The following is a 23,763-nucleotide window of genomic DNA, read 5'->3' as shown; positions in this document are numbered from 1 at the left end:
GCAGTTGTTTAATTTCACGCAGTCTCTCCGGGATCAAATTCAATCTCTTAGCATGGCAGAGACTTTTGTGTGAGCCGCGAGAGGAACATGGGGACGGCTGAATCGCGCCTTGTGTGTGAGGAAAATATTCTAAGAATAGACAGAACACGTGCTGTTCGCCTTCCCCAAGATGCCTCTGAGACACACACTCACCCAGGATGATGAGGCCAGGAGGCATTTGTACACTCTTATTCCACATTATTCAAAAATGCATTAATCACCAACTTGGTGAGAGTCATGACAAAATCATCAACGAAACGGGCGTGAAAGAGGAAAAGCAGATTCCTTATGCATCAATTCGACTTGCCATTCCCATCCAAAATCCTATGCAGACAAGAAAGCAGAAAAACTATATATCTCTCCTAAATATGGCACTTACTTTGTCAAGCACGTGTCTCAGCTCATGTTCTCTAAACGTACAAAATATACACAGAGTTTAAAATCATCGCGGCAAAATCAATTGGCATTTGGCACGTGATTGCAAAAACCTTTACCATACAGTCAGCATCCCTTTTCTTGACATATGTTCTTGCAGCACCTTTTGCCAGTCCACATCACAACATCTCATTAGAGTCAATGAGATGGACAGATGTGGCGCGTTTTCACTTCAATTTTACAACCCAGAGAGGATGTGCAAATTAACAATAAAGTGGCGGTCCAAAGACATCGTAATGCCATGTCTCTATAGCAGAGGAATTTTCACTGAAGAAAAACTGAATGACATATTTGTGTCAGGTGCGTTTCTAATGACAAATCCTCCACTCTTCACGCCTGTGACTCTCGAAACTCGTAGATCGCCCATTTTTCCTACTATAAAAGCATAGAGTGGATGCTGAGAGCCACCGAACACACCGTGACAAACATCCGTAGCTAATCATATAACATCCCTCAGACTAATACGAATGCGAATTGTAATGTTTTTGCAGCACTGCGCAAAGACTGCTATTACTCAAATTAAGAAAACGCCATCAACTGGTGAAAAATTCGGGGCATTGAGAATAAATAAATTCCCAAATACGCACACTCAACACGGTGTGAGCGACATAAAGAACGATAAAAGATGTTTTCACAAAAATCCTCTCGTGGGCTTGTCGTGCTCTATGGGGGCATTTTTTCGCCTGTTGAAATAATCATTAAATGAGCCAAGAGAAGAAGAAAACTTACAGTCTCCAACGATAGCTTGGCTCCTAGCCAGAAACCTGTAAGAAACAAATGTAAAAGATTGATTAATTATTTACCAACACACATAGGCAGCAACATCTATGTGCATTGGAGTTGAAGAAGGAAAATATAACGTGGCGGCAGAGGAAAAGGCAATTTTATTAACCCAACTATATGGGTGGAAAACACAATATTGTGAATTGGGGGAGAAAATTGATTTTAACACACCAGAGATTTGTGAGTGCGGCGAATGGGGAAAAAATGTGAAAATGCATGAGTGAATTTCCTCTTAGCAACTTTGGGAGGAAAACTCTCTGCCTTTTGCGCGTAAACACACCAATTTTGAGGGCACACATACATAGTCAAATTAGCTCCGGGTGCCATCAAAAAGTCGGTCTCCCATTTGTTGCACAATAGGAAAACTTCTGACCAACGGAGGGAATTTGTGGTCGGGATGTTTGTGCGCGCACTCCTTTTATAGCCACAAACAGCTGGAAACACTGTTGTCATTTGAGACATTTCTCTCTCTCTCTCCCTCTTCTCTACTGTGTGTTCCTTTTTTTCGTGGAATTCCGGGTGAAAACTATCACCTCCATCGAAGGACAAAGCGATGTGAGAGAAAATCATTGACATTTTCTCACATTTTCCCGATCATTTTTCACCACTCAGACTCTCTCTTTCTTTCGCGCATATTCATGTAAAACCTCACTTCTCAACGCCTCTCAGAGTCGTGTCTTTTTCCTTTACAAATTCAACAAGGAGAAAATGCCTGACGAAGAGGAAAAAAAAACACACACACACGCCACAGACATGAGTCTCATCGTCATTTGGCAAATATCCAAAGTGAAACCACCAATTCTTCAGTCCAAAGAAACATTTTCGAGTCAAAGTACTAAATTTCACTTACACAGTTGCAGGAAGAAGAAAAATAAATTTTGCGAATTGAACCTCATTTCCCAACTAATCGATTTCAACAATCCATCCATGCAATTGAAATCGCCACAGATCACATCTCAAATATCATAGAATTGTGACTAGTGCCACCTTCATGCAATTTACTCTGCTCTGCATGCACACCATTCTCCTTTTTTGGGTTCAAGAAACTCTCCATGGGATGATCTCTGTCTCACATGATGACACACAAGCCAGAGTCGAGGAAAAAAATCCAACAAAGATCACTACAAGAAACGTTAGCTGAAGAATCCCGAAAAAATCAGTGTAGAAATGCTGAGAGGCTGTTTATTTCAAAGGAGATTGTACATCTTTCACAGCCCCGAGGCAATTTATTATACAAATTAGGCTGCAGAACTGCAATTTCAAAACATAATGTCATCAAGTCTCTACTCCGAAATACCCCTTGAAATATGAGAGCACGATGAAAACATATGGGACATAAAATTGTGTTCCAGTGGATGCTGAATCCCAATTAGCCACCTTCAATTTTTCCTATACTCCTCTCATCTCTTCCTCCAGTCAAAAACTCCATCAAGAGCAAAAAGCATTAGCATGAGAAGGAAAAAAGCCAGCATCAACATTGTATACATAAGTGAACCACATGCTTTTCCATGTGCCTCCTACTCTCTACCCCATACCTTAGCATATAATATCTAGTCTACTGATCTCTTTCGCTCCGCCTAAACTCACAAAATGGAAATTCTTGACGCAATTGTAAAGTGATTCACAAATGCCGAATGATTAATTTTCATGACAACTGCGCCGATTTATGTATAAAATCTCCCCTCAAAATGTCAAGGCGAAACCCTTTTGCCTGTGAATGATTGCACAATATTTCCTCGAAGGACCACAAAGAAAATTTCCGAATTCATCTCTGTCTCCTGAAGATCGCAATCCTTCCCTCTCGCATTTGGCACATTGCCAGCACTTGCCGCTGTGAAAATTCTTGGCAGTTTACGCAGACCCACTCCGATCGATTCACTTCGTGAATTTTCAGCAATCATCCTATGTGATTCACATTTCTCTCTCTATGTGATCTCATCTCGCGCCCAAATGGCGGTGAGGAGCAAGAGAATTGGGGGATATTAAGTGACAAAAAACATCTGCAAACGACACTTTTCCCCTTGCCCTACAAAACACTCTTTGCAGCTCCTTGGCTGTCGATCGCGCGCAATTCTTCCGCGATGACGCACAAAAAAATTTGAAAGAAGTGTCCGAAAACAATGTAGGAAGTGATCACAATATTCTATATACCCTTCTTGACCCACATCACCCTTTCTGTCCCCCAGAGATTACATTGTCTGGTGATCGCATTGTTATGCCATCGCTCAAGATCACCTTCGATAGCACAGAAAAGTCGTCTTTCAGTGATCTTCACATGAATTTCCTGAGAGGATCACCGCACTTTCAGCTAGGATTACGCGTAGTGATACCTGTTGTGCAGTGGAAAAACACACGAAAGTGCTCTGACATCTTTCAGACAGTGGCAGAATTAAGCTACACAACATCACGAGATCATGAATGCGCTTTCAGTATTTTGGGAACGTACCAAAATATCCGTTGCTTATTCAAACAGAAGCTGAGGAACTGTTGTAAAAATACACGCTGAAATCTCTGTGCGGAGCATCACTTGAAATAAGTTTAAATTTGAACATTTTCAATAACATTTCAATCAATTTATTTTTGGACAATTCCTTCACAAGCACTTCTACACAATTTTTCACCATATTTTCCTTATTTGTACAATTTGAGATGTACATTTTCACATAAAGTTCCATCCTTGAAGATGACACAATACCACAATCACTCTTCCCCACACCAACATTCTGCCATGAATGAAGACGAACACCGCGTAGAACAATTTATCAATCACGGCGCACCAAATAATTAACCACTTTTCAATCAGTCGAAGATCAACGAGGAAAATGAATAATTTTTTTCATTGAACGGAACAAGATATTTTGTCTCTCAACCGACTTGAGTCCCATACTCGACTGTGTGGCTCCTATATTAACAGTAGGGACCCAACAAGATGTACCGCTTGATCTCAAAATAAGACTTTATTTCAGTGATTCTATGTTAAGAAATAACAGAAATTAAACATTTTATAAATAAAGCAACTATTTATGCATACTACACATATGCGGTGATCACTTCTTTTGAAAAGAAGGAGCACAAGAAGATGAAGAAGCTTTTACACTTATAATAAACCTCAAGAGAGATGATCATCATTGACTCTCGTGTGGTTTTCCAATAATTTCCTCCTTTCTCTTTGCGCACACCAACACACACGCACATCATATTCTAAAATGATCATTTTCTCAGCTCACATTTGGCTCTGTTCTATATATTGATCCTCAGAATGTTTCCTATTTTTGCCGCATTTTGCAAACAATCATAAACAGAAGATCTCGTTCTCGCTCTCAGTTCGATTCCATCCGCAAAGACAGAATCATCTAACTAGAAGAACGTAGAATTTTCGGGCTGATTTTAAGAATTCTACGTTCTATAATTTAAAGAGAAAATTCTCAAGAGCTATAAACATAGATTTGAAAGAAAATATTAATAGAAATATCACAGTTTTACTGTATCGCAGTCCGTCTTCATGAAACAAAGAAGACCAACCAGCGAATTTAGCCAGAAAATTGTTGGAATACCTGTTAGGAGACTCTTCGTGCATCGAACCCGTAAAAAATGTTCATCACTTCAAATTGTGGAAATATTTCAAGGTTTTATGCACAACATAGTTTCCGGTATTCATACTATTTCTGCAGTATTTTTTCTCACCTCTCGAATATCAGGTATTTTTAGGGTATAAAAGACAATAAATGCTTCAGCACCAATGAATAATACAAATTATACATATACTTTTTCGCCTCTTCACCCCAAAACTCACCCAAGCATTTCGACGTATGTAATATTTGATATATATTTTCCGTGGTCCAGCCACGCGAGAAAAGCTTCACCTTTTACCTCCAGCAAATTGCTTTATTTCTCCAGCAACCCACTCAAAAACTCTCACGCGCACACAATTCAGGGTGTAATTCGTGGAAATGCTCTCCCCATGTATGGCTGTGACGTTTCTCCCATACATATTTTATACACCATCTTTTCTCCCCAGAAGCTCATTCCTCGGAATCCACACACAGCATAACCTTCACTATATACCTCACTACGTAATGTAATTCGCGCGCTACGTAGGTGGATTTATTGCCAACAACTACCCTCAATTGAGTTGAGCTCGAAAGCCAATATAATGCAGTGATCAAAGCTTCACTCAACACACCACAGATTTCCACATAACGCATAATTAAAGCCATGGAATTGGTGAAACAAGAACTTTTCCCAGTGTAGTTTGAACGTTGAAACTGAAACCAAGAGACCAGCTTTCGTTTTAATCAAGCTTCTATCGTTCTATGATTTTTGTAATTGAATTCAGTTAAGAATTTATCATGAAATTATTGTGACGAAAGTCACCATTTTCAGTTTTGAATTTATTAAAATGATTTTCGTCCTTCAAAATATCGCAATTGTCTGCATTTTTAATTCAATAATACCAACAATTTCTCTTCAAATTGCATTGAATATGCATTTGGGTCGAAAAATATTCGTGTGACGAACTTCTGCGCAAAGTATTAAATGGCAAATAAAGTGATGTGAAAAATGCAACGCAATTCCAATTTCCCAGACTTCAATTTACACCCCGAATCTCAACAGAAATCAAAACCCAATTTTCATCCACCAAATATTGCAATCGCATGACGAAACAATGTTAGCAAAATAGAGTCCAAGGCGAAATGAATCGATTGAATGGTAGAATGACAAAATGAGTCAAATGGATAAATCACAAACTATGTACACTTTTTATCTGCCAAAAATAAGTCAATCCTGATGCAAGCAATATTTTAAATTAGACATTTGAAGAACAGCAGACAGAAATGGATTGCTAAAAGCTCAAAATAGACACTCTATAGCTTGCACTGTGAGCTTTCCGACGACAGAATTCACAATTCAAACTCTCTCAAATGCATATTAAATCATTATTATTGCTCCATTTGTGAATCCTTCAATGTTAATAAATTATTCATGTAAACCAAATTCTTCTTCTTCTATTCACTTCCCAACCCCCGTGAGCTTTCAATGTAGGCCACGTTAGGAGAAAAGCTCTCCTGTATTTATTTGTTTATGTGTAATAAAAACAATGAGAAATTAAATGCTTCAGCGCAGTCTTTTTTCTCGAGCTTTTTCTTTTGAAAAAAAAAAGGAAAACACTGTAACTGGGCAACGCGTTTCGACGTCACACACATTTTCGTTTCTTCAATATCACAATTCTCCTTCGTTGTCCTCTCACACCACTCATCCTATATCATAAGACACTGTAAATATGAGAGTACATAGAGAGACAAATTTAATACCAATTTAATAAATATAAAAGCAAAATTAGCTTTCCATGTTAGCTCTCATCATCCAAATTCACATTTTGACTGTTTTTTTCATGAATTCTTAATATCCATTACAAGAAATTTCCGGCAAGATTCAGGAGAATGATTTTAATCACAGCTTGAAGCTTCTCATATTCATTCAACCATAATTGTTACCACTACACAACGAAAATGGAAAAATTCACTGATTTTTCATTCACGTCAAGAGAAAATTCTTTACCCAAAATTTCACAGATAAAATGTGAAATTTGCTATACAAAGTTTGTCATCGACGTAAAATCATTTATCGATAAGCACACGATGAGGGGAAATCACATGAAAATGTTGAAGAGAGATGTATTTCTTTCACCCAGGATACTTTCCTTTGATACACCTACACACCAAAAATTCTCCCTCAATCTCTGCGTTCTCTTGAAAATTCGCCGAGATTTGAAGAGGCCGAACAAGAAGGGAAAAAAATGTGAATGGGACATAAAAGTTGACAAAGTGTTTCGTCTTTCATTGGGAGTATTCTTCAGATGGAAAATCATACCTGCAAAATTTCCCTTTGCGCCATTCCACCAAGTCAAAAAATTTCTTGTTACATTGAAATAAATATCGCAGAGATTTTCTCTCTTTTTTTCTCCTTATCATTTTCATCGGACGGGCAAAGAGAATTGGGGGGGGGGGGATTGAGCGGGTGGGAAAACAGCGACATAGCGTGGAAAATGTTTTTCACAGAGCAAAAAATCGTGTCTTTTCCCCCCTCGTAAAATCAATATGAGTCAACTTTTCGTGATGTTTGGAAATGAAGAGTACAATTCTGCGTTTTTGATATCAACTTTTCCTCCAAACCCACACACATTTGAGGGAAGCTTTTACACTCTCTTTCCCTCTCTCGCACACTCAATCACACTTCCACCCAAACAGGGAGGAAAAGTTGTTCTTCCACCGCTGTATTACATAAGCCACCCATTCATCCCACAAGTTCCGTTGCGTGGAAACCGGAAATGAACCAAAACGACGACAAATTAGGCAATATATGTGTTATATATTCTCCATCGTAATAAATTGTGTCAATAACTAAATACTTCAAATAAGAAATATATATAAATGCCTCAGCTTTTGTGCCCAGTAGCGGAAATCGAAGACAATATTCACTGAGCTTTTGCCCAAGGAATTGACGGCGAGTCACATGGTTACATCGATCACAGCCCAGCAACTCTATATTGAAATGCAAGAGAATCCGTACAAAATAATGCAATGGATTGATGGTGAGATAGGCAAAAGCTCACGACTCTCTCGTGATAGCATTTCCACCCCCACAAAACCAGAGAGGCCAGCAACTGCTTCCACACTGTGTCTGCCAAACATTAAATTCCGTCCAAAATCACACACAGCCACACTCACACACATAATGTACAAAAAATGTCTACGAATCTTTCTTCCTCGTCTTCTTGTGAACTTGGTGATAATTGTGCTAATCAATATCAATTATTTCGCGCTTCATACAAATCACAACTCAGATGAATTATCATGTGGCGTCAATTTTGTTATTCATCCATATATGGGGGCAAATTTAAATAAAATGTATCATGAGATCTAATGAACGGAAATAACAGAGCAATTTTAAAGTTTTCCACTACAGTAATAAGAAGTGATGTGGTGACAAACACCCTTTCAAATAAGTCATTCGAACAGTGCGGAAGTTGTCTTGTAACCTTAAAAATTTATAGTGATGAATATCAGTTGTTTCAAAGCAACAACAAAATGAAAAAATACGAATGGGCGGGGCACTTGAGTAGGCGGATCGGTAAATACAAATCGATTAAAGGATATTCATTTTATAGATTTTCCCAAAAAGATGATGAATCTCTGTTAAATTAATTAATATATACTTTCATACACAAAATTAAGAGGAAAGAGGCTTTAATCCCACACGGAAGCAGATATACTGTAATCTAGATGTGTATCTTGTGTTTACACAACCCAGCTGATCGTGATAACAGTCTTTTCATAAACAAAGCTTCGCAATTCCTCACTAAAAGCTACTTACATGCCCTCGTTGCTGTGGAAAAGGCAATAACACCGCGATTCCGATTGCATATTTTTGCAAAAAAGAACACCATATAGAATGAGAATTTATCTGATCAGTGAACGCATTCACACAATCAGCTGTCCGCCAATATTTCAATCACAAAAACCACCCTTAACCCCCTTCGATTTCACCCACATTCAGGTGAGAATCGTCACACACAAATGCATACATTCCACACTAAACTTGCAATCCACACTCAATATATTTTTAATTGATTTTCCCCAATTCGACGTTTTTATAATAATATCAAACAAATCCGTCTGTGCGCCTCTCAATAATTTTTTAGCAATTAAGCGTCCCGAATCCACTTAATTCAGCATCAATCCACCCCCTCCGGAATTCAATTTTCCACTCCCAAACTCGATGGAGGAGTGAAGCTGGGACGACTGAGATGGAGGAATTGTGTGCAGAAGTGTGAGGAAGGCGGTTGCAGAATAATCAATCAGAATTCTGTGCGTCATTTTCACGCACAAAAGTACGCGAGATGGAGAGGAAAATTTTCTCAATCAACATGCTTTCTCTGTCTTTCGCAGAGGAAAGAAATATCCTCAAATATGTATGATTTTCACAACGAATTTCTTGCAACGTGCCGTGATTCAAATTTGTGAGATATCTCACAAAACGAGAGTGTTCTTCGCCTCCGCAACTCCTCTTAACACAATCCTTATCATTTTGCATAGAAAACAACGAATATAGAAGAGATTCTTTGCGTCTAACAAAAGATACATTGAGGAAGTGAAACATACAGAAATTTCTTGCATACTTTAGGCACTTTATCAGGTATAATATTTTGCCTTAATACACCAATTAAAGCAACGAATATACATTTCTTAATAGTCGCGCACACGTCGGTTTAAATAAAATGCAGAGAGGCAAGAACACAGAGATAGTGAACATTAATGAGAAGAAGAATAATAAACTTTTTGAACGTTTGGACATTTGCGTCTAGAATCGATAAAAATTTAGATCTAAGTATATTCGCAAGGACACGCATTTTTTACTAAGTCGTTTTGCAATTCCTAAAAATGCAATTTGCACTTCCTGTCTTTCTCATGATCCATTCTGACTGTCCACATGGCGACTTCAAAGAGCATTTTTGCCGAACCACAATGGCAAAAGAGAACTGAAAAACAGTGAAAATGTAAGTACGAAGCTGAGCAAGCAACAATCAGGCATCAAAGACAAGCCAAACATGTTCCATGCTGGCGAAAACTCGTGCTTTCCACCAGCCCCACGAAAAAAAAGAACAGTCGCGCCTCGTCTGTGGCAGAAAAATGTCGATAAATTTTTATGCGACACTTCGATGAGATGAATAAATTAAATTGTCTACCATTGCACACAAACACAAACGCCGCGGAGAGGAAGAGAAAAACATCTTCGAAAGCCACGAACTTTTATCAGGCGCGCACACACGATAGTTTGATGTATTGGCCATGATGACGTCACGCCGTGACGGCGTGTGGCTGGTTGCGTGCGGCGCCCTTCGCTGGGGGCGCCCCGCGGGGCCCCTGTGTGTATTGAAAAAGTGGTTGGCAAATCGCGTCATCATATTAATAATTTTCCCCCCCATACAGACGCAGGCGTGGAGCAACTTCGCGACCTTGATATCACAATGTAATAAATACAAAAGCAACAAGTATGCAAATACGTATGGGGCGAACTCTGGTGTAGTGTGCGCACTGCGGGCCCGTGTTGGTGTTGCTTGCGTCGGTGTGCGTACGAGGGGCTCTCTATGGGCCTAATCAATGAATTTTCCATATGCTGAATCTCCCCCCAAAAGCGCCTAATCGATATATCAGAACTCACCTCAGCCGATCCGATCAGCGCCGTCCTCCAGGTCACATCATCCCGGCGCTCCACTGCCCAGAAATTGCCCGCGGCGCGTTGGACGATACGGGGGGAAAAGTGCGCGCCCCAGAAGTGTGTGCGAAAGCACTTGCAAAAATCAATGTTATCAAATTGATTTTTGTGTAGATGTGACGTCTCGGCACGGAGCAGCTTTTACTACATACGCCCACACACGTGTAACACCCCCGGGTCACTATTCACACCGTGCAACTCACTCTTCACGCACTGATTGGTGTTTTTCCACAGATTTTCGTGGAAATTTATCGCCTCGCGTAAAAATCAATCTGACACTTTTCAGAATGGGGATCCCATAGTCGTCACTCCACACATCAGAGGACTCTTCGGTCGCCACTTCCGCGCACACACCGCTATCTATCCCGCTCTCACTCATTACTCCAATTGGGCTCTCCTCTCTGCCAACCATCGCGCCATCTGAGTGCTGATCACATTCACCAGTCATTAAAAAAAACATGAGATTTTGCATTTGCCTCGCTTTATTATCGAAATTTGAGTAAATTGTTCTGCAGTGCAGATAATTCATGACTGGCGAGTGGCTTAATATCAAACTCCTTGGCCGGCGAGAGATGCTCCAAGTCGCGCAGTTCATTGACCAGATTCCTCTGTTCTGTCCTCAGCCGCTCGATATCATCTTCGATAACCCGCTGATCTGCAGAGAAACACCATAATTTTAGAGAAATTTCCTCCTTGCCCAATCCGCGATTTAACTACCTTTCTCGAGCATCGCCGCTGCTTTTTCCCTGGTCATCTGCACCAGTAAACATCCCACAGAGATCCAATGCTTTTCCTCATCGCTTTTCTTCACTTCCCGCAGAGCCTCTCTGTTCGCCTGACGTCTCTTGTCCAACTCAACAATCTCCTGCTTGTTCATCAGTATCTTGTCTGCCACTCGTTCAGTCGCCTCGAGAAGCTCAATAGTCTTTTCCGCGTCTGATTTCATCTCACGCGACTGAAACAATAGAGATATCATGAAAGCTGCTGACGGAACCGCCTCTCTCGCGCCTTTTCGTTCGTAAATTCCCTCTGGATATCCTTCCTGCTGCGTTCACGCACTGGCCGGTGTCTCCTGGCCACAGCATCCGGGTCTCTAGCACCAAAGTGCGTTACTCTTGCCGGACTCTGTTCAATTCCAAAACCAGTTCTGCCTCTCCTGAGGACAGTCTTCACTGGAAACAGTCTTCCACTGCCCGTTGGCCCCAGTCCGTCCTTCTTATTCCATCCCTGCTTCAGCATGATTCGGCATCCGCGATTAGAGTCTGATACAGGGAAGCGCTGCTGATAGGAAATCGAACTCTTCCGGTTGAATTGATGCAGAGTTGAGGTTTCGTGCTCTTCTCTTGATGTTTCCTTGAATTCCAGACGGCAAATTTCACAAAAATGTGGAGAAATCTCCAATGCAGTGTCTTCTTGAACTGCCTGAGGATTAGATATCTCCTGAACTATTTGCAAAATGCTGTTATGGCCTTTTTTTCTAGCCAGACTCTCGACAGAGTTCCCGTGACCATCACAAGCATTTACAGAGGCTCCTGCCTCCAGCAGAAGAGCAAAACTATCCTCAGCGCCTTCACAAGCAGCCATCATAAGTGCTGTCCATCCGAAATCATCCACAGTCTCCACATATTTATGGAAATCCATTTCCCTTAGGATTTTTGTGTCATTATTCACAGCAGCCCTGAAGAACACATTTCTATTGAATGGCTTTTGCACTAATTGCCTTACTTTCTTCCTTTTAGGAAGTTTCTCTATCTCCTTATCCTTCTTCTCTACTTCCTGTGTGACTGCCTCATAAAACTCCTTCACTTCTGAACCTGTGTATTCGCAGTTTATCTCCCGAGTTTTCTCTGTTTTCTCTTCATGTTTTGACGTTGAAGGTTCACTTTCTCTCACAAAGATTTTCCGCTTAAAATCCACTGTGGCCAATGCTTTCCAATTGGGGTGCATTCCTCGAGGATTAAAAAACACCTTTCAATCAAAATCCGTGAAAATACACACCTTTTCTACCTGGAAAATCGTGGAAAACTCTCACAAACGTTTTGTTTACATTCTCCAGATGTCACACTGTTGTCAATATCAGCCACAGTCAGCGCTGTGGTCGCCATAGAAATTTTTTCCCAAACAAAAATACGTGGAAAAGGAAGGAAAACTTCTGCTAAAAGAGAGTTTTCCTGGTATTTCCTTTCACAAAAAGATGCCGCGGAGGAAGAAGTGCAATCTAATTGTAAATAATAACGAAGGTGAGTGGTGAAATGAGTAAAAAAGGATTTCGGGCAGTGACAGCCGATGACGCTCCCCTTTTTTCCCCCAATCTTTTGCAGCAAACGATGCTGATGGGAGAAATGATGAAAACAGAAGTGCGAGAGGACAGAGAAAGGCCAGACATACTGCCAGGAAGTTGAGAGATTCATCTTCAGACGAGGAATTTGAACTGGTCAACATTGATGAGATAATTCACGATCCTCCGGAAGAAGCTGAACCTGAAGGCATCCCAAATACCTGCACAGTGTATGACAACAATGGAATGAAGGAGTATAAGTGCAGCAAGTGTCCAAAGGTCTACACACGTCCCAGTAAGCTGAGAAAACACTTCCGGAAACACACTGGCGAGACTCGAGCAAAGTGGTACAACTGTGAGCAATGTTCCAAGCAATTCTCCACCGCTCTGAAGCTGGATAAGCATGTAATCCGACGCCATGGCAATGAAACGCTTACTGAGAATGCGGGAAGCTCCAGAGAAACTTCAAAAGTCGTTATTAAGAAGGAACCGGACTTCTTTGAAGAAGGTTCCGATGTGGACATCAAGCAGGAGATGGAGCTTGAGGATGAGGGGATCCTGCAGCCGAAAACTGAGCTGTTTGAGTATTCACCTGCTCGACCGGGTTCTTCGCGATCCTCCGAGTTCTATCCCGAGGACGAATTGAAGTCAGAAGACTTGCCAGAGAGAGACCCTATACCGCCTGTTGAGACTGAAGAAGGGAGAGATGGCCAGGATGTGTGTGAGGACTCGCCTAAGAAGATCATCAGAAGAGCGAGACGAGTGAGAGATGAGGAGGAACAATTGGAAGTGAGAAAGAAGCGCAAGAAGAGGACAGCGTCAAAGGTGAAGGAGCCGAAGGAGAAGAAAAAGAGACTCTCTAGGATGGAATTGTTTCGACTCAGGCCCCACAAGTGCCCCCACTGTGTTAAGAGGTATACAGCGAAAGAGAATTTGGAGGCTCATATGGAATTTCACACAAGGCGTGAGAATCCCTTCCCGTGTGACAAGTGCGAGATGTCCTTCAACACCTTCGGTGCTCTTCGCTTTCACATTGGCAAAGTGCACGTAGACAGGAACTGCAAAGTGTGCGGAGAATTAATGGCCACGCTCACGGATCAGTTGCGACACAAGACGATGCATCAGAACAAGGAGGAGTACAAGTTTGAGTGTGACATCTGCCATAAGCGCTTCGCTCGGGGGCCTTCAGTTACGCTACACAAGGAGAAGATCCACTCCGGAGGGCCGCTGAAGTGTCTCAACTGTCCGGAGAGCTTCACGAAGCCAGTGTATCTTCTTGGTCATGCGCTGGAGAAGCACGGAGATGACAAGCCGTTCGGCTGCACACTTTGCAGTTACCGCAGCAATCGCCAATACCATGTGGACATCCACTTCCGATCGCACTCTCTGGACATGCAATTGCATTGCGATGTGTGTGGGCGCTTTTTCACCAACATGAGCAATTTCAACACTCACAAGAAGGAGCACGAGAATAATCCCGCCGACGTAGACTACAGGACGTGCAAAGTGTGCGGGAAAGTATTCGCGCGGCGGACCTACCTCAATAAGCACATGAAGATACACTCGGGCGATTTGCCCTTCCAGTGTGCCGACTGCGAGAAGAGATTCACAACGAAGGGACAACTCGTCGCCCACATGATCATCCACTCGAATGTGCGGCCGTACCAGTGCGAGATCTGCGCCAAGACATTCCCTCGCTCGGGCACATTAAAGATCCACAGGCGCTTTCACACCAACGAGCGACCTTACCAGTGCCGCGTCTGCTCCAAGGCTTTCCACTCAGCCACGCTGAGGAAGACCCATGAAAAGACCCACACAGGAGACACGCGGAAGTACACCTGCACCTTCTGTGGGCGCGTTTACGTGAGTCACAAATGCTTCAAGGCGCACTTGCAAATGCACCAGACCAACGAGGTGTCCTACAATTGTCCCACCTGCGGCATCTGCTTCATGAAAATGTCCAGGCTTAACAAGCACATCCTTACGCACGTGAAGGGACTCGTCCCGGATCATCAGGAGCCACAATTGAATGTTCAATAAATATTGGAAAGTATCAACACTTCACTTTTTCGGCTGTGTCTTGATTGAAGAAATACTAAAATATAAATATGGAGCCAATAAACCTATCTACTTGGCTCCTAGTAAAATTTATGAATGTAGAAATAGCGGAAAACGCGGAAAAGATACCGCGAAAAGTTTTATTTCGGTTGCTGAGCATTCAGCCGAAAAGTCCAGCCAAATTTCGAATTGTGTCTCGGCTAACCGAAAAGACAGTTGAATTCAAATTTTCGTTTCGAAGAATAAAACATCGAATGCAAAACATAGCAAATCCGACAACCCCCCACCCCCATTGTTTACAAACGTAAGCAAAATAAGCAGCAATACAAGTAATGTCCTTATTTTGCGACGTTGAGGACTCTTCACAGATAAAAAGTGCCACAGGAAGTGAGACTGAAGAGGTGTGTAGAATATGCGTCGAGAAGTGCACTGTGTTCCAGAGTATCTTCAGGGAAAATGACCAAGAATATTTGTCACAGTATTTCGGGATTCTTGTGAGTATGAGAGCTTTATGTTGAATGAAAATAACTGATTATTCCTCTGCTCTGCAGGTGCAGGAGACGGATAGTTGGCCAAAGTCCATCTGCAGTCTCTGTCATGATCAGATGAAAGTTGCTATGCAATTTATCATCAAAGTCCACAACAGCGAGAAGCTTCTTTGTGGTTTGTTTGGAAGGTTGCGGCAAATCCCTGTGAAGCCAGACATCGAGATTGTGGAAGTGAAAGAGGACCAAGAGAAGTGTGAAAATGAAGATGATGAGCACAATCTAGGAAGCGAATCGTCTACTAGTTTTGATGATCATCAGGAGGAAACATTGTCAAATGATGAAGATTCTCATTCAGATCCTCTGGGGACTTCTGCAAAGGATGTGCTCGAGACATCTGAGCAAAACAAATTGCGGAATGATAAAGAGAAACGAGACGTACAGTTGAGTCGCATAGAAGAATTCTTTAAAATGGACTGCGAAATATGTGACAAGAAGTGTGCGAAATTGAGAGATTTGCAGATTCATTTCCGCCAAGAGCACAAGCAGAAAGCTTTTGTCGTGTGCTGCAAGTCCAAATTCAGGCACAGGTGCAAAATTCAGGAGCATATGGAACTTCATCTCAATCCTGATGCCTTCAAATGTGTGGAATGCGGTAAGATGTCGAGGACAAAGTACAATCTTCATCTGCACATGAAGAACAGTCACACCCCGAAGGAGTTTCACAAATTCATGTGCGACAAGTGTCCAGCCACTTTCATGACGATGGAGAGATACAAAAAGCACGCATTTGTCCATCTACCAGAGGACAAGAAGGCAAACAAGTGCCCAAAGTGCAGCAAAGCCTTCGCCTTCAAAGCGAATCTCAGAATCCACGTTGAGCAGGTGCACAATAAAGGACCTTCAGAGCACATTTGTGAGGTGTGTGCAAAGATTTTCAGCAATGCTGAAGTTTTTCGTCGTCACTCGAAGACCCACTGCAAAGAGAGACTGCGGAAGTTTTCCTGTAACACCTGTGATAAGACATTTGTGTATGAATATCACCTGAAGAGGCACATACTGAGGCACAATGACTCTGGAGAGACGTTTGTGTGTCATATTTGCGGAAAGAGTGCGCCGAATGGACCGGCTTTGAATGCCCACATCAATTACGTTCACATCAAGGAGAGGAATCACAAATGCAACCAGTGCGACAGCGCTTTCAAGACACCCAGAGCGCTCAGGCAGCATGTGATTTGCCATCACACTGGAGAAGTGCTCTACACCTGCGTCTTCTGCTATAAGAGATTTAAATGCAGAACGTCCAAATACTTCCACCAGAAACATCAACATCCGGCGGAGTACAAAGAGATGCAGGAGAAGAAGAAGGCTCAGTAATTACTCGAAGAATAGGTGAAATGAACACATGATCTCAACAAAGGGTGGTGAAAACACAATAAATATAAGTAAATTGTTCCTAAAATCCTGATTTCCTTTCTTTAATGTTTCTCTACGTTTTTCCTGGTGGCAACTTATTCTGCTTCATTGCCTCGTACTCAACAGGATGCTTCCTCTTCTGGTGCACGTACTTGTTGGCGTTGCTGTTGAATTGCTTGGGACAGAAGAGGCAAGTGTAGAGGATCTGGCTGGAAGTGTGAGTGGCCATGTGTTCCTTTAGTGCAACTGGTGTCTTGAAGGCGCTGCTGCAGAGATTACAACTATGTTTTCTCGCTGTCTTATGACTGTACTGAATGTGACGCGTGAGGGCGGATTTATTGGGCGATTCCTTGCCGCAGATGTCACATTTGAAGACTTCTCCAGTCTGGTTATGGCGCTCCATGTGAAGCTGCAGTAACCTAGGACGTTTGAAGAGTTTCCCACAAATTGTGCAAGCGTGCTTTCCAACTCCCGAGAAGTAATGATTCTCCATATGAAGTTGGTAAGTGTATTTTGACTTAATTTCCTTCGCACATATCTCGCAAATGTGCTTATTGCGTCCCTCGTGAGAGTGTCTGATGTGCTGTGTCAGGATGGAGTTCAGAGCAAAGGCCTTATCGCACTGAGGACACTTGAATTTCTTTTCCGCCTGTGGCATGTGAGATTGTCGATGTGTCCTTAACCGATACAACGTCGCAAAACTCCGCGGACAATCTGGGCACTTGTACTTGAGGTCGTCCTTTGTGGCATGACGATTCAGCTCATGGTGTTGCAAGCCATGTGCAGTGTGGTAGGTCTTTGAGCACTTTGTGCACTTGTAGGCATTTGGATTCGTGTGGTAATTGAGATGAGCAACGATTTTTGTGCGATTATTCAATTTCTTATCACAGCATATGATAAATGCTTCCTTTTTGTGAGCTTTCTGGCAATGAGATTTCAGGACTTTGAACTTATCGAATCCCTCCGAGCAAAAGTTGCACCGTAACGTGAAAAAATTCTTTATCCTTTCGTCGTCCTCGTGCAGTTTTTCAGCGTAATTTCGATTTATCCTTATAGGAGTTTCAGTAGAATCTATTTCTTGAGGTAGACTTTCGGTATTCTTCCTGCCACTCCTGGTGGTCAGTGTATATTCAGTTAAGAATTTCTTTCTGGGTCTACCACGTCTTCTAGTAAACTTTGAAACTCCTAATTCGTCAGAGGATGAGGGATCAGGAATATATTCATCCGACGTATCGTCCTGTGACGCCTTTGACTCAGGTTCCAGAGAGATTTCCTTCACATCAATCAATTCAATGTCGGGCTTTGTTACTATCGCTTCCGCCAACTCGCCAAACAGAGTCCGGAAAGTGGTTTCTGCTCTCCGGACACTCGACATGAAATCCACAGACACTTTCGCAGCTTCCCAGCATTTCTGGCAGATGAATTTCGGCCAATTGTCCGACTCTTGCACCTGAAATTTGACAAATATCAGTACAATTCCACTCACAATTCCTTATTTTGTCCACAACAATTCCACTCACGGATATTCCAAGGAATGAAGACAGAGATTCATTGAGATTTTCTTTGAATATCGATGAATATTGGCTTCCTCCTTGAGCACAGAATCTGCACAATTCCTCTTCATCTGCAGTTGACTCAGTTTTCACCTCACTTTTTACGTTATCAAGATGAAAAGACATTTTTCTAGATCTGCAAAGTCTTCATTGTTTATTTTGGTGCTTGACGTCCTTGACAGATTGCTCGCTGTGTGAAGTTTATAGCAAGAAACTTTTTCATTTGCAACTACTTTTTTCGCTTCTTTATTATTTTCACAATTCTCTGGATTCTTCTGCAGTTTTGTTTTACCACTCCATAGAATGGGCGAAATAAGACACGTATTTGGTGATTTAGTGTTGCTATGTAGCTTCTTTGGATAGTGAAAGCAAGTAAGCAACAAAAAGGTTTTGTCAACACTGTAATGTTTGAATAGGTAGAAAAGATTACCTTCAGGAGGCGCTCAATTTTGTTTCGAAAGCAACCCACACACTCGCACTTTACTGTCCGTGTATATTTGTGTTTGGGTTGAGCTGTCAGAATATTTCGGGAAGCTAAAAAATATACAAACACACTTCTGTTTGACACTCCGATGCAGAAAGATCTACTCCCGCGAATAAATCTTATTTCTGCATAAATACTGGTGTGATTTTTACAAAAACCATCTTAAAAACACCCCCAGCGGGTGCTGTGACTTATCTGTGGTGGATAGTGATTGATAAATTACATAAAATCAGGAAAAACTGTGAAAATATACGTGCCCTGACATCACACAAAGGGCCATAAAACCATAACATTGTGAAATTCCTCTGAGAAGTAACAAAGACTCTACAATACTCAAGTAGTGATGTCTGATCCTGGGGGCAGTCGCCCCCAGGACCCTGGGGGTCCTGGCGGGACTGCAGAAAGACCTTTTGTGCGCGAACCGAACTTTTACTTGGATGGAAGCTATTATGGTGACTCTTTTCGAGTGGTGATTGCCAAAGACAATGCAGTGAGAAACATAAATGACAAAATAAACGATATGGACGTTGGGATAGCACTCAACAAAATCTTTCCGGCTGGAGAAATTGAAGAAGTTGCGAAAATAAGCAGAAACAATGTCGTTGCTTATTTCAAAACGATGACAGGCGCCAATTCCTGTGTGAAAGAAGAGAAGTTAAAGCGCTTTGGATTCAAGAGCTTTATTCCCACGTACTACGTGGCATCACTGGGAATTATCAATGGGGTTTCCACTGAACTTACTGAGGAGGAACTGAAAGACAAGATTCTGACTGTGAATGGAAGTGATATCAAGGTGAAAAAAGTGATCAGAATTACGCGTAAAGATGGCGAGAAGGGACTTGAAGCTTTTGTTAAGACTGAGAGAATCAAAGTTCTGTTTCATGGTACTATCCTTCCCCGAGAAATCGTGTGCGAATCTGCTAAGCGATACGTGAACTATCAAAACCGGAGGATTCTGCAGTGCATGAAGTGCCTGAGATTTAATCATCATGAAAGACAATGCAAAGAGGGAACAGCAATTTGTGCCCAATGTGGAGAATTGAGAGACCATAAAGAACCCTGTGAGAACAGCAAAAAATGCGTCAATTGCTGGAACAATGATACCAATGAGCATGCAGCGACGGACCCAGAGTGCCCAGAAAGGATCTCAATCAAAGAAATAAACCAAATAATGAGAGAGAAAAACATGTCCAGAGGAGAAGCATATCGAGCGAAAAATCACCAAAAAAGTGATGCAAGATCCTATGCCAACATCTTAGCGCAAAATATGTTTGATGGACTTGACCAGGACGAGGAGAACCCAGAACTCAACGCACTGAATCAGAGGAAGCGAAACAGACCACCCCGAAGAAGAGGAAGAAGAAACTTCACCATCAAAGGCTTCAAGAGGAACATTAATCAGGAAATCACCGAAGGATCATCAGAAGAAACAGCTGAAAACACCGAAAATTGTGAGGTAAACACTGAGAACAACATTCATGCTCCATCTACCTCCAGATTCACCAGAAAACAAGCACCGCAATCAAAACCACAGCAAACTGACCAAGAAGAGAAAGACACAGTGGAAGCAGCCACAACACTGGCCAGCCTTGTGAAAGAAATGAGAGAAAAAAGACAACACACAACGTCATCATCAGACGAACAAACTCAACGAATCTACAAGAAACCAAAAAACAACATAAGAACAGTAAATAATACCAACAATACTCAACAAGATAATAACCAGTGGGTCTTGCCCAGCTCAAATAATGAAGATGAAAGCATGTCAGAAGATGAACCTTTGTCCGATTTACAAAACATTGACCCAAACAGGGACAATGTTAGTTTTCGGAAATAAAGTAAAGCAATACAATCTCCTTAATTGGAATATAAATGGATTTTATAAACACTATGAAGATTTAAAAATACTTATCAATGAACTCGAACCAAATTTTATTTGTATTCAAGAAACTAGATTAAATGATTTTAATTATCCTATTCTCAAAAATTACAATATCGAACACAAGAATTATTATGATGGAAATATAAGCAGTGGAGGCGTCCTTATAGCTGTTAAAGAAGAATTTGAATATGAACTAATTAATACCAATTGCCCTTTGCAAGCCATTGTTATTAAGCTCAACAGTCCTACAACCTTTTATCTATGTACAATTTATTTACCACCTCAATATAATAGAGAAATTATCAAAAGTCTGGAGGGTCTTATATTAAGACTTCCTCAACCATTTTTAATAGTAGGAGATTTTAACGCCAAAAATCCTATCTGGGGTGATCAAACTTCTGATAGTCGAGGCGATAAATTAGAAAAATTAATATACGACCATGATTTAATAGTATTGAATAATGGCGAACCAACCCATATATGGCACAATGGGAAAACATCTTGCATAGATATTGCTCTCTGTTCAGCTTCGTTAGCAAACCTTATAAATTTTCAAACTTACGAAGAACCTCTTAGTAGTGATCACATACCTCTTTTATTAAATTTCAATTTCCTCCAGAATGCCGACTCCAAACTTCCTAATTGGAAACTTGATAAGTGCAATTGGGAAAAATTTTACACAGACTCCTACCTTATGAATATTGACCAAGATTCCTTTGAAAATACATATCAACAATTTTGCACCCAACTAATCAATATTGCCAATAATAACTGTCCTAAATCCAAACCATCAATTAAGAAGCCACTACCATGGTTTACTAAAGAACTTCGTATGAAAATAAAAACAAGGAAAAGACTTTATAGATCATTTAGGAGAACACAAAATTCGACCACCTTAGCAGAATACAAAGAACTCAAAGCAGAAATCCAAAAATTGTTACGAAGCTCCAGGAGGGATAATTTTGACAAGTACATATCCACAATTAATAGCGAAACTAGTTTGAAAGAAATCTGGAATAAAATCAATATATTTAATAGAAAAATAAACCAGAATGAAGTTAAAATACTCAAAATCAATGGTAACATAATTGACAACTCTAAAGAAATAGCCAATATTTTTGCCCAAACTTTCTCCCTGAATTCTTCTGACAATTACTACAATAGTGAGTTTAAACTTACCAAAACTCTGATAGAAAATAATTTCACACTTCCTCATCAAACAAATAATGATCTCAATATAACATATAACCAGGAAATCACCATACAAGAACTGAAGAATGTCATCAAGGAAGTATCAGGATCCTCTCCGGGACCAGACGAAATTCATTATGCCTTTATTAAAAATCTAAGTGAAAAGGGTCTGGATATTCTGCTTCAAACATATAATGAAATATATGATGGAGCGTATTTCCCAGAATCTTGGAAAACTGCTTGGGTTAAGCCAATTTGTAAGCCTGGTAAATGTAACTCAGATCCATCCAATTACCGACCCATTTCAAGAACTTCTTGCCTATCTAAAATTCTCGAAAGAATTATAAATAAGCGACTAATTTTCTACCTAGAAGAAAACAAAATTTTATCTCAATTTCAAGCAGGCTTTAGACGAGGCAGAACTACTAATGATAATTTAATTCAATTGACTAACGATATCCACGTTGCATTCAAAAATAAAAAACATCTCTATGCCATATTTTTTGATATAAGCAAGGCATATGATCAAGTTTGGAAGACTGGAATCTTAAGAGAACTTATAAAAATTGGAATCAAAGGAAAAATGTTGAACTTCATAAGCAAATTTCTTTCCGATCGAAAAATTCAAGTCTATAATGGAAACAATTTATCAAATCTACACGAAATTAAAAATGGTATACCACAAGGTTCCGTAATCTCGGTCACACTATTCCTCATTTACATTAACTCGATCTTTGAAAATATCCCCCAGGAAGTTCAATCATTAATGTACGCAGACGATTTAGTAGTATATTTTGCAGATCATGACGATAATAAAATTCAAAACACACTCTCAATGACAATAGAAAACTTAGAACAGTGGAATAAAAAATATGGCCTTAACTTCAATTCTGACAAAACTAAAATGATCCACTTCTGCAAACTCAGAAAACCGCACAATAATATTCAACTCAATCTCTATGGAAATACTATAGAATGTGTTGAGAGTTACAAATTTTTAGGAATAATTTTTGACAGTAAACTTAAATGGGAAGCTAATACAAGATTAATTAAGACAAAATGCTCCAAAAGACTAGATATTATCAAATGTGTTGCAAGGAAAAAATGGGGTATATATAGGAAAACTTTAATGATGATGCATAATGCACTAATCCTCAGTACCTTAACTTATGGCATAGTGGCGTACGGCAGTCTCAACAATAATTTCTTTAAAAAACTTAAAAGCTCTTATCATAGTAGTATCAGACTAGTAACAGGGGCACATAGAACTAGTCGAATTGAATACTTACTAGTAGAAGCAGGACAATTACCTTTAAACTTGATATACAAGAAATACACCCTAAACTATGGTTTAAAAGTGGCAACAAATAGTGATCATCCCCTCTTCGATTTATACAATAGTGCCTTAGATATGTCCAACCTCAATACATTGAGCCCAATAGCAAAAATATTCCGTGATATACTAGATGAACTTAATATACAAACACCACCCTTAGAAGTCAATAATAGCTACGACTGGAACCCACAAACACAAAATAAAATAAATATAGACTTAGCATTAAGTAAATCTAAAAAACCTCAAATAACAAAAAAGGACGTAGACCAAAAAATTTTGCAATACAATAATCACAAACAAATTTTCACAGACGGTTCTAAAACTATAGACCACACTGGGCTTTCAGTTATTCTCTCTAACATTGAAATATCTTTCCAAATCCATAAAGAATGCTCAATATTCACTGCAGAAGCAGTTGCAGTATTAGAAGCTCTAAAATACATACAAGTAGACGACCAAGACAATAAAAACATAGTAATTTTCTCGGATTCCCTCAGTACAATAAAAGCAATCAATAACATAAATATAAAACAGAGTCGAGTTATCA

General features: G+C 40.5%; 5 protein-coding genes across 16 annotated transcripts in view; 1 reads left to right on the top strand and 4 right to left on the bottom strand.

The window, feature by feature from the left end:
• Positions 1-10,969, bottom strand: part of LOC132260003 (myocyte-specific enhancer factor 2) — a 28,252-nt gene extending 17,283 nt beyond the window's left edge. For 10 of the 12 annotated variants that reach the window (XM_059757884.1, XM_059757893.1, XM_059757891.1 and 7 more), the window contains exons 1-2: positions 3,704-4,283; positions 1,204-1,238 (exon numbers count right to left, since the gene is read on the bottom strand). The gene's annotated coding sequence lies outside the window, so the exon portion shown is untranslated. Of the gene's footprint in view, positions 1-1,203; positions 1,239-3,703; positions 4,284-10,479 lie in introns of those variants that run through there. The other 2 variants (XM_059757885.1, XM_059757888.1) reach the window with 2 other exon arrangements.
• A 28-nt stretch (positions 10,970-10,997) lies between these two features.
• LOC132260001 (p53 and DNA damage-regulated protein 1) lies at positions 10,998-11,479 on the bottom strand. The gene is made up of 2 exons (XM_059757881.1): positions 11,251-11,479; positions 10,998-11,188 (listed from the first exon to the last, which is right to left on the bottom strand). The coding sequence occupies exons 1-2, from the start codon at positions 11,477-11,479 to the stop codon at positions 11,019-11,021; spliced, it is 399 nt and encodes a 132-aa protein (XP_059613864.1). The 3' UTR covers positions 10,998-11,018.
• Positions 11,480-11,483: 4 nt separating this feature from the next.
• Positions 11,484-12,623, bottom strand: LOC132260000 (G patch domain and ankyrin repeat-containing protein 1 homolog). The gene is made up of 2 exons (XM_059757880.1): positions 12,541-12,623; positions 11,484-12,482 (listed from the first exon to the last, which is right to left on the bottom strand). The coding sequence occupies exon 2, from the start codon at positions 12,478-12,480 to the stop codon at positions 11,506-11,508; it is 975 nt and encodes a 324-aa protein (XP_059613863.1). The 5' UTR covers positions 12,481-12,482; positions 12,541-12,623; the 3' UTR covers positions 11,484-11,505.
• A 49-nt stretch (positions 12,624-12,672) lies between these two features.
• Positions 12,673-16,800, top strand: LOC132259141 (zinc finger protein 585B-like). The gene is made up of 4 exons (XM_059756693.1): positions 12,673-12,773; positions 12,855-14,849; positions 15,191-15,363; positions 15,421-16,800. The coding sequence occupies exons 1-4, from the start codon at positions 12,728-12,730 to the stop codon at positions 16,729-16,731; spliced, it is 3,525 nt and encodes a 1,174-aa protein (XP_059612676.1). The 5' UTR covers positions 12,673-12,727; the 3' UTR covers positions 16,732-16,800.
• On the bottom strand, positions 16,773-18,734 carry LOC132259999 (transcription factor grauzone-like). Its single transcript, XM_059757879.1, has 2 exons — positions 18,291-18,734; positions 16,773-18,220 (listed from the first exon to the last, which is right to left on the bottom strand). Exons 1-2 carry the CDS (start codon positions 18,447-18,449, stop codon positions 16,844-16,846), a joined length of 1,536 nt encoding a protein of 511 aa, XP_059613862.1. The 5' UTR covers positions 18,450-18,734; the 3' UTR covers positions 16,773-16,843.
• Between the last annotated feature and the right edge of the window lie 5,029 nt (positions 18,735-23,763).

Source organism: Phlebotomus argentipes, unplaced genomic scaffold, assembly GCF_947086385.1.
Source record: "Phlebotomus argentipes unplaced genomic scaffold, Phlebotomus argentipes genome assembly scaffold_18, whole genome shotgun sequence".
NCBI lineage: Eukaryota > Metazoa > Arthropoda > Insecta > Diptera > Psychodidae > Phlebotomus > Phlebotomus argentipes.
This window is presented reverse-complemented; position numbering and strand designations above follow the sequence as displayed.

Coding starts and splice junctions, on each gene's coding strand:
- LOC132259141 (XM_059756693.1), top strand. CDS start 12,728: ATGCCGCGGAGGAAGAAGTGCAATCTAATTGTAAATAATAACGAAG. Junction 12,774..12,854: donor AATTGTAAATAATAACGAAG/GTGAGTGGTGAA, acceptor AATCTTTTGCAG/CAAACGATGCTGATGGGAGA. Junction 15,364..15,420: donor CACAGTATTTCGGGATTCTT/GTGAGTATGAGA, acceptor TCTGCTCTGCAG/GTGCAGGAGACGGATAGTTG.
- LOC132260000 (XM_059757880.1), bottom strand. CDS start 12,480: ATGCACCCCAATTGGAAAGCATTGGCCACAGTGGATTTTAAGCGGAAA.
- LOC132260001 (XM_059757881.1), bottom strand. CDS start 11,479: ATGAAATCAGACGCGGAAAAGACTATTGAGCTTCTCGAGGCGACTGAA. Junction 11,189..11,250: donor AGCGGCGATGCTCGAGAAAG/GTAGTTAAATCG, acceptor GTTTCTCTGCAG/ATCAGCGGGTTATCGAAGAT.
- LOC132259999 (XM_059757879.1), bottom strand. CDS start 18,449: ATGTCTTTTCATCTTGATAACGTAAAAAGTGAGGTGAAAACTGAGTCA. Junction 18,221..18,290: donor CTTCATTCCTTGGAATATCC/GTGAGTGGAATT, acceptor GTCAAATTTCAG/GTGCAAGAGTCGGACAATTG.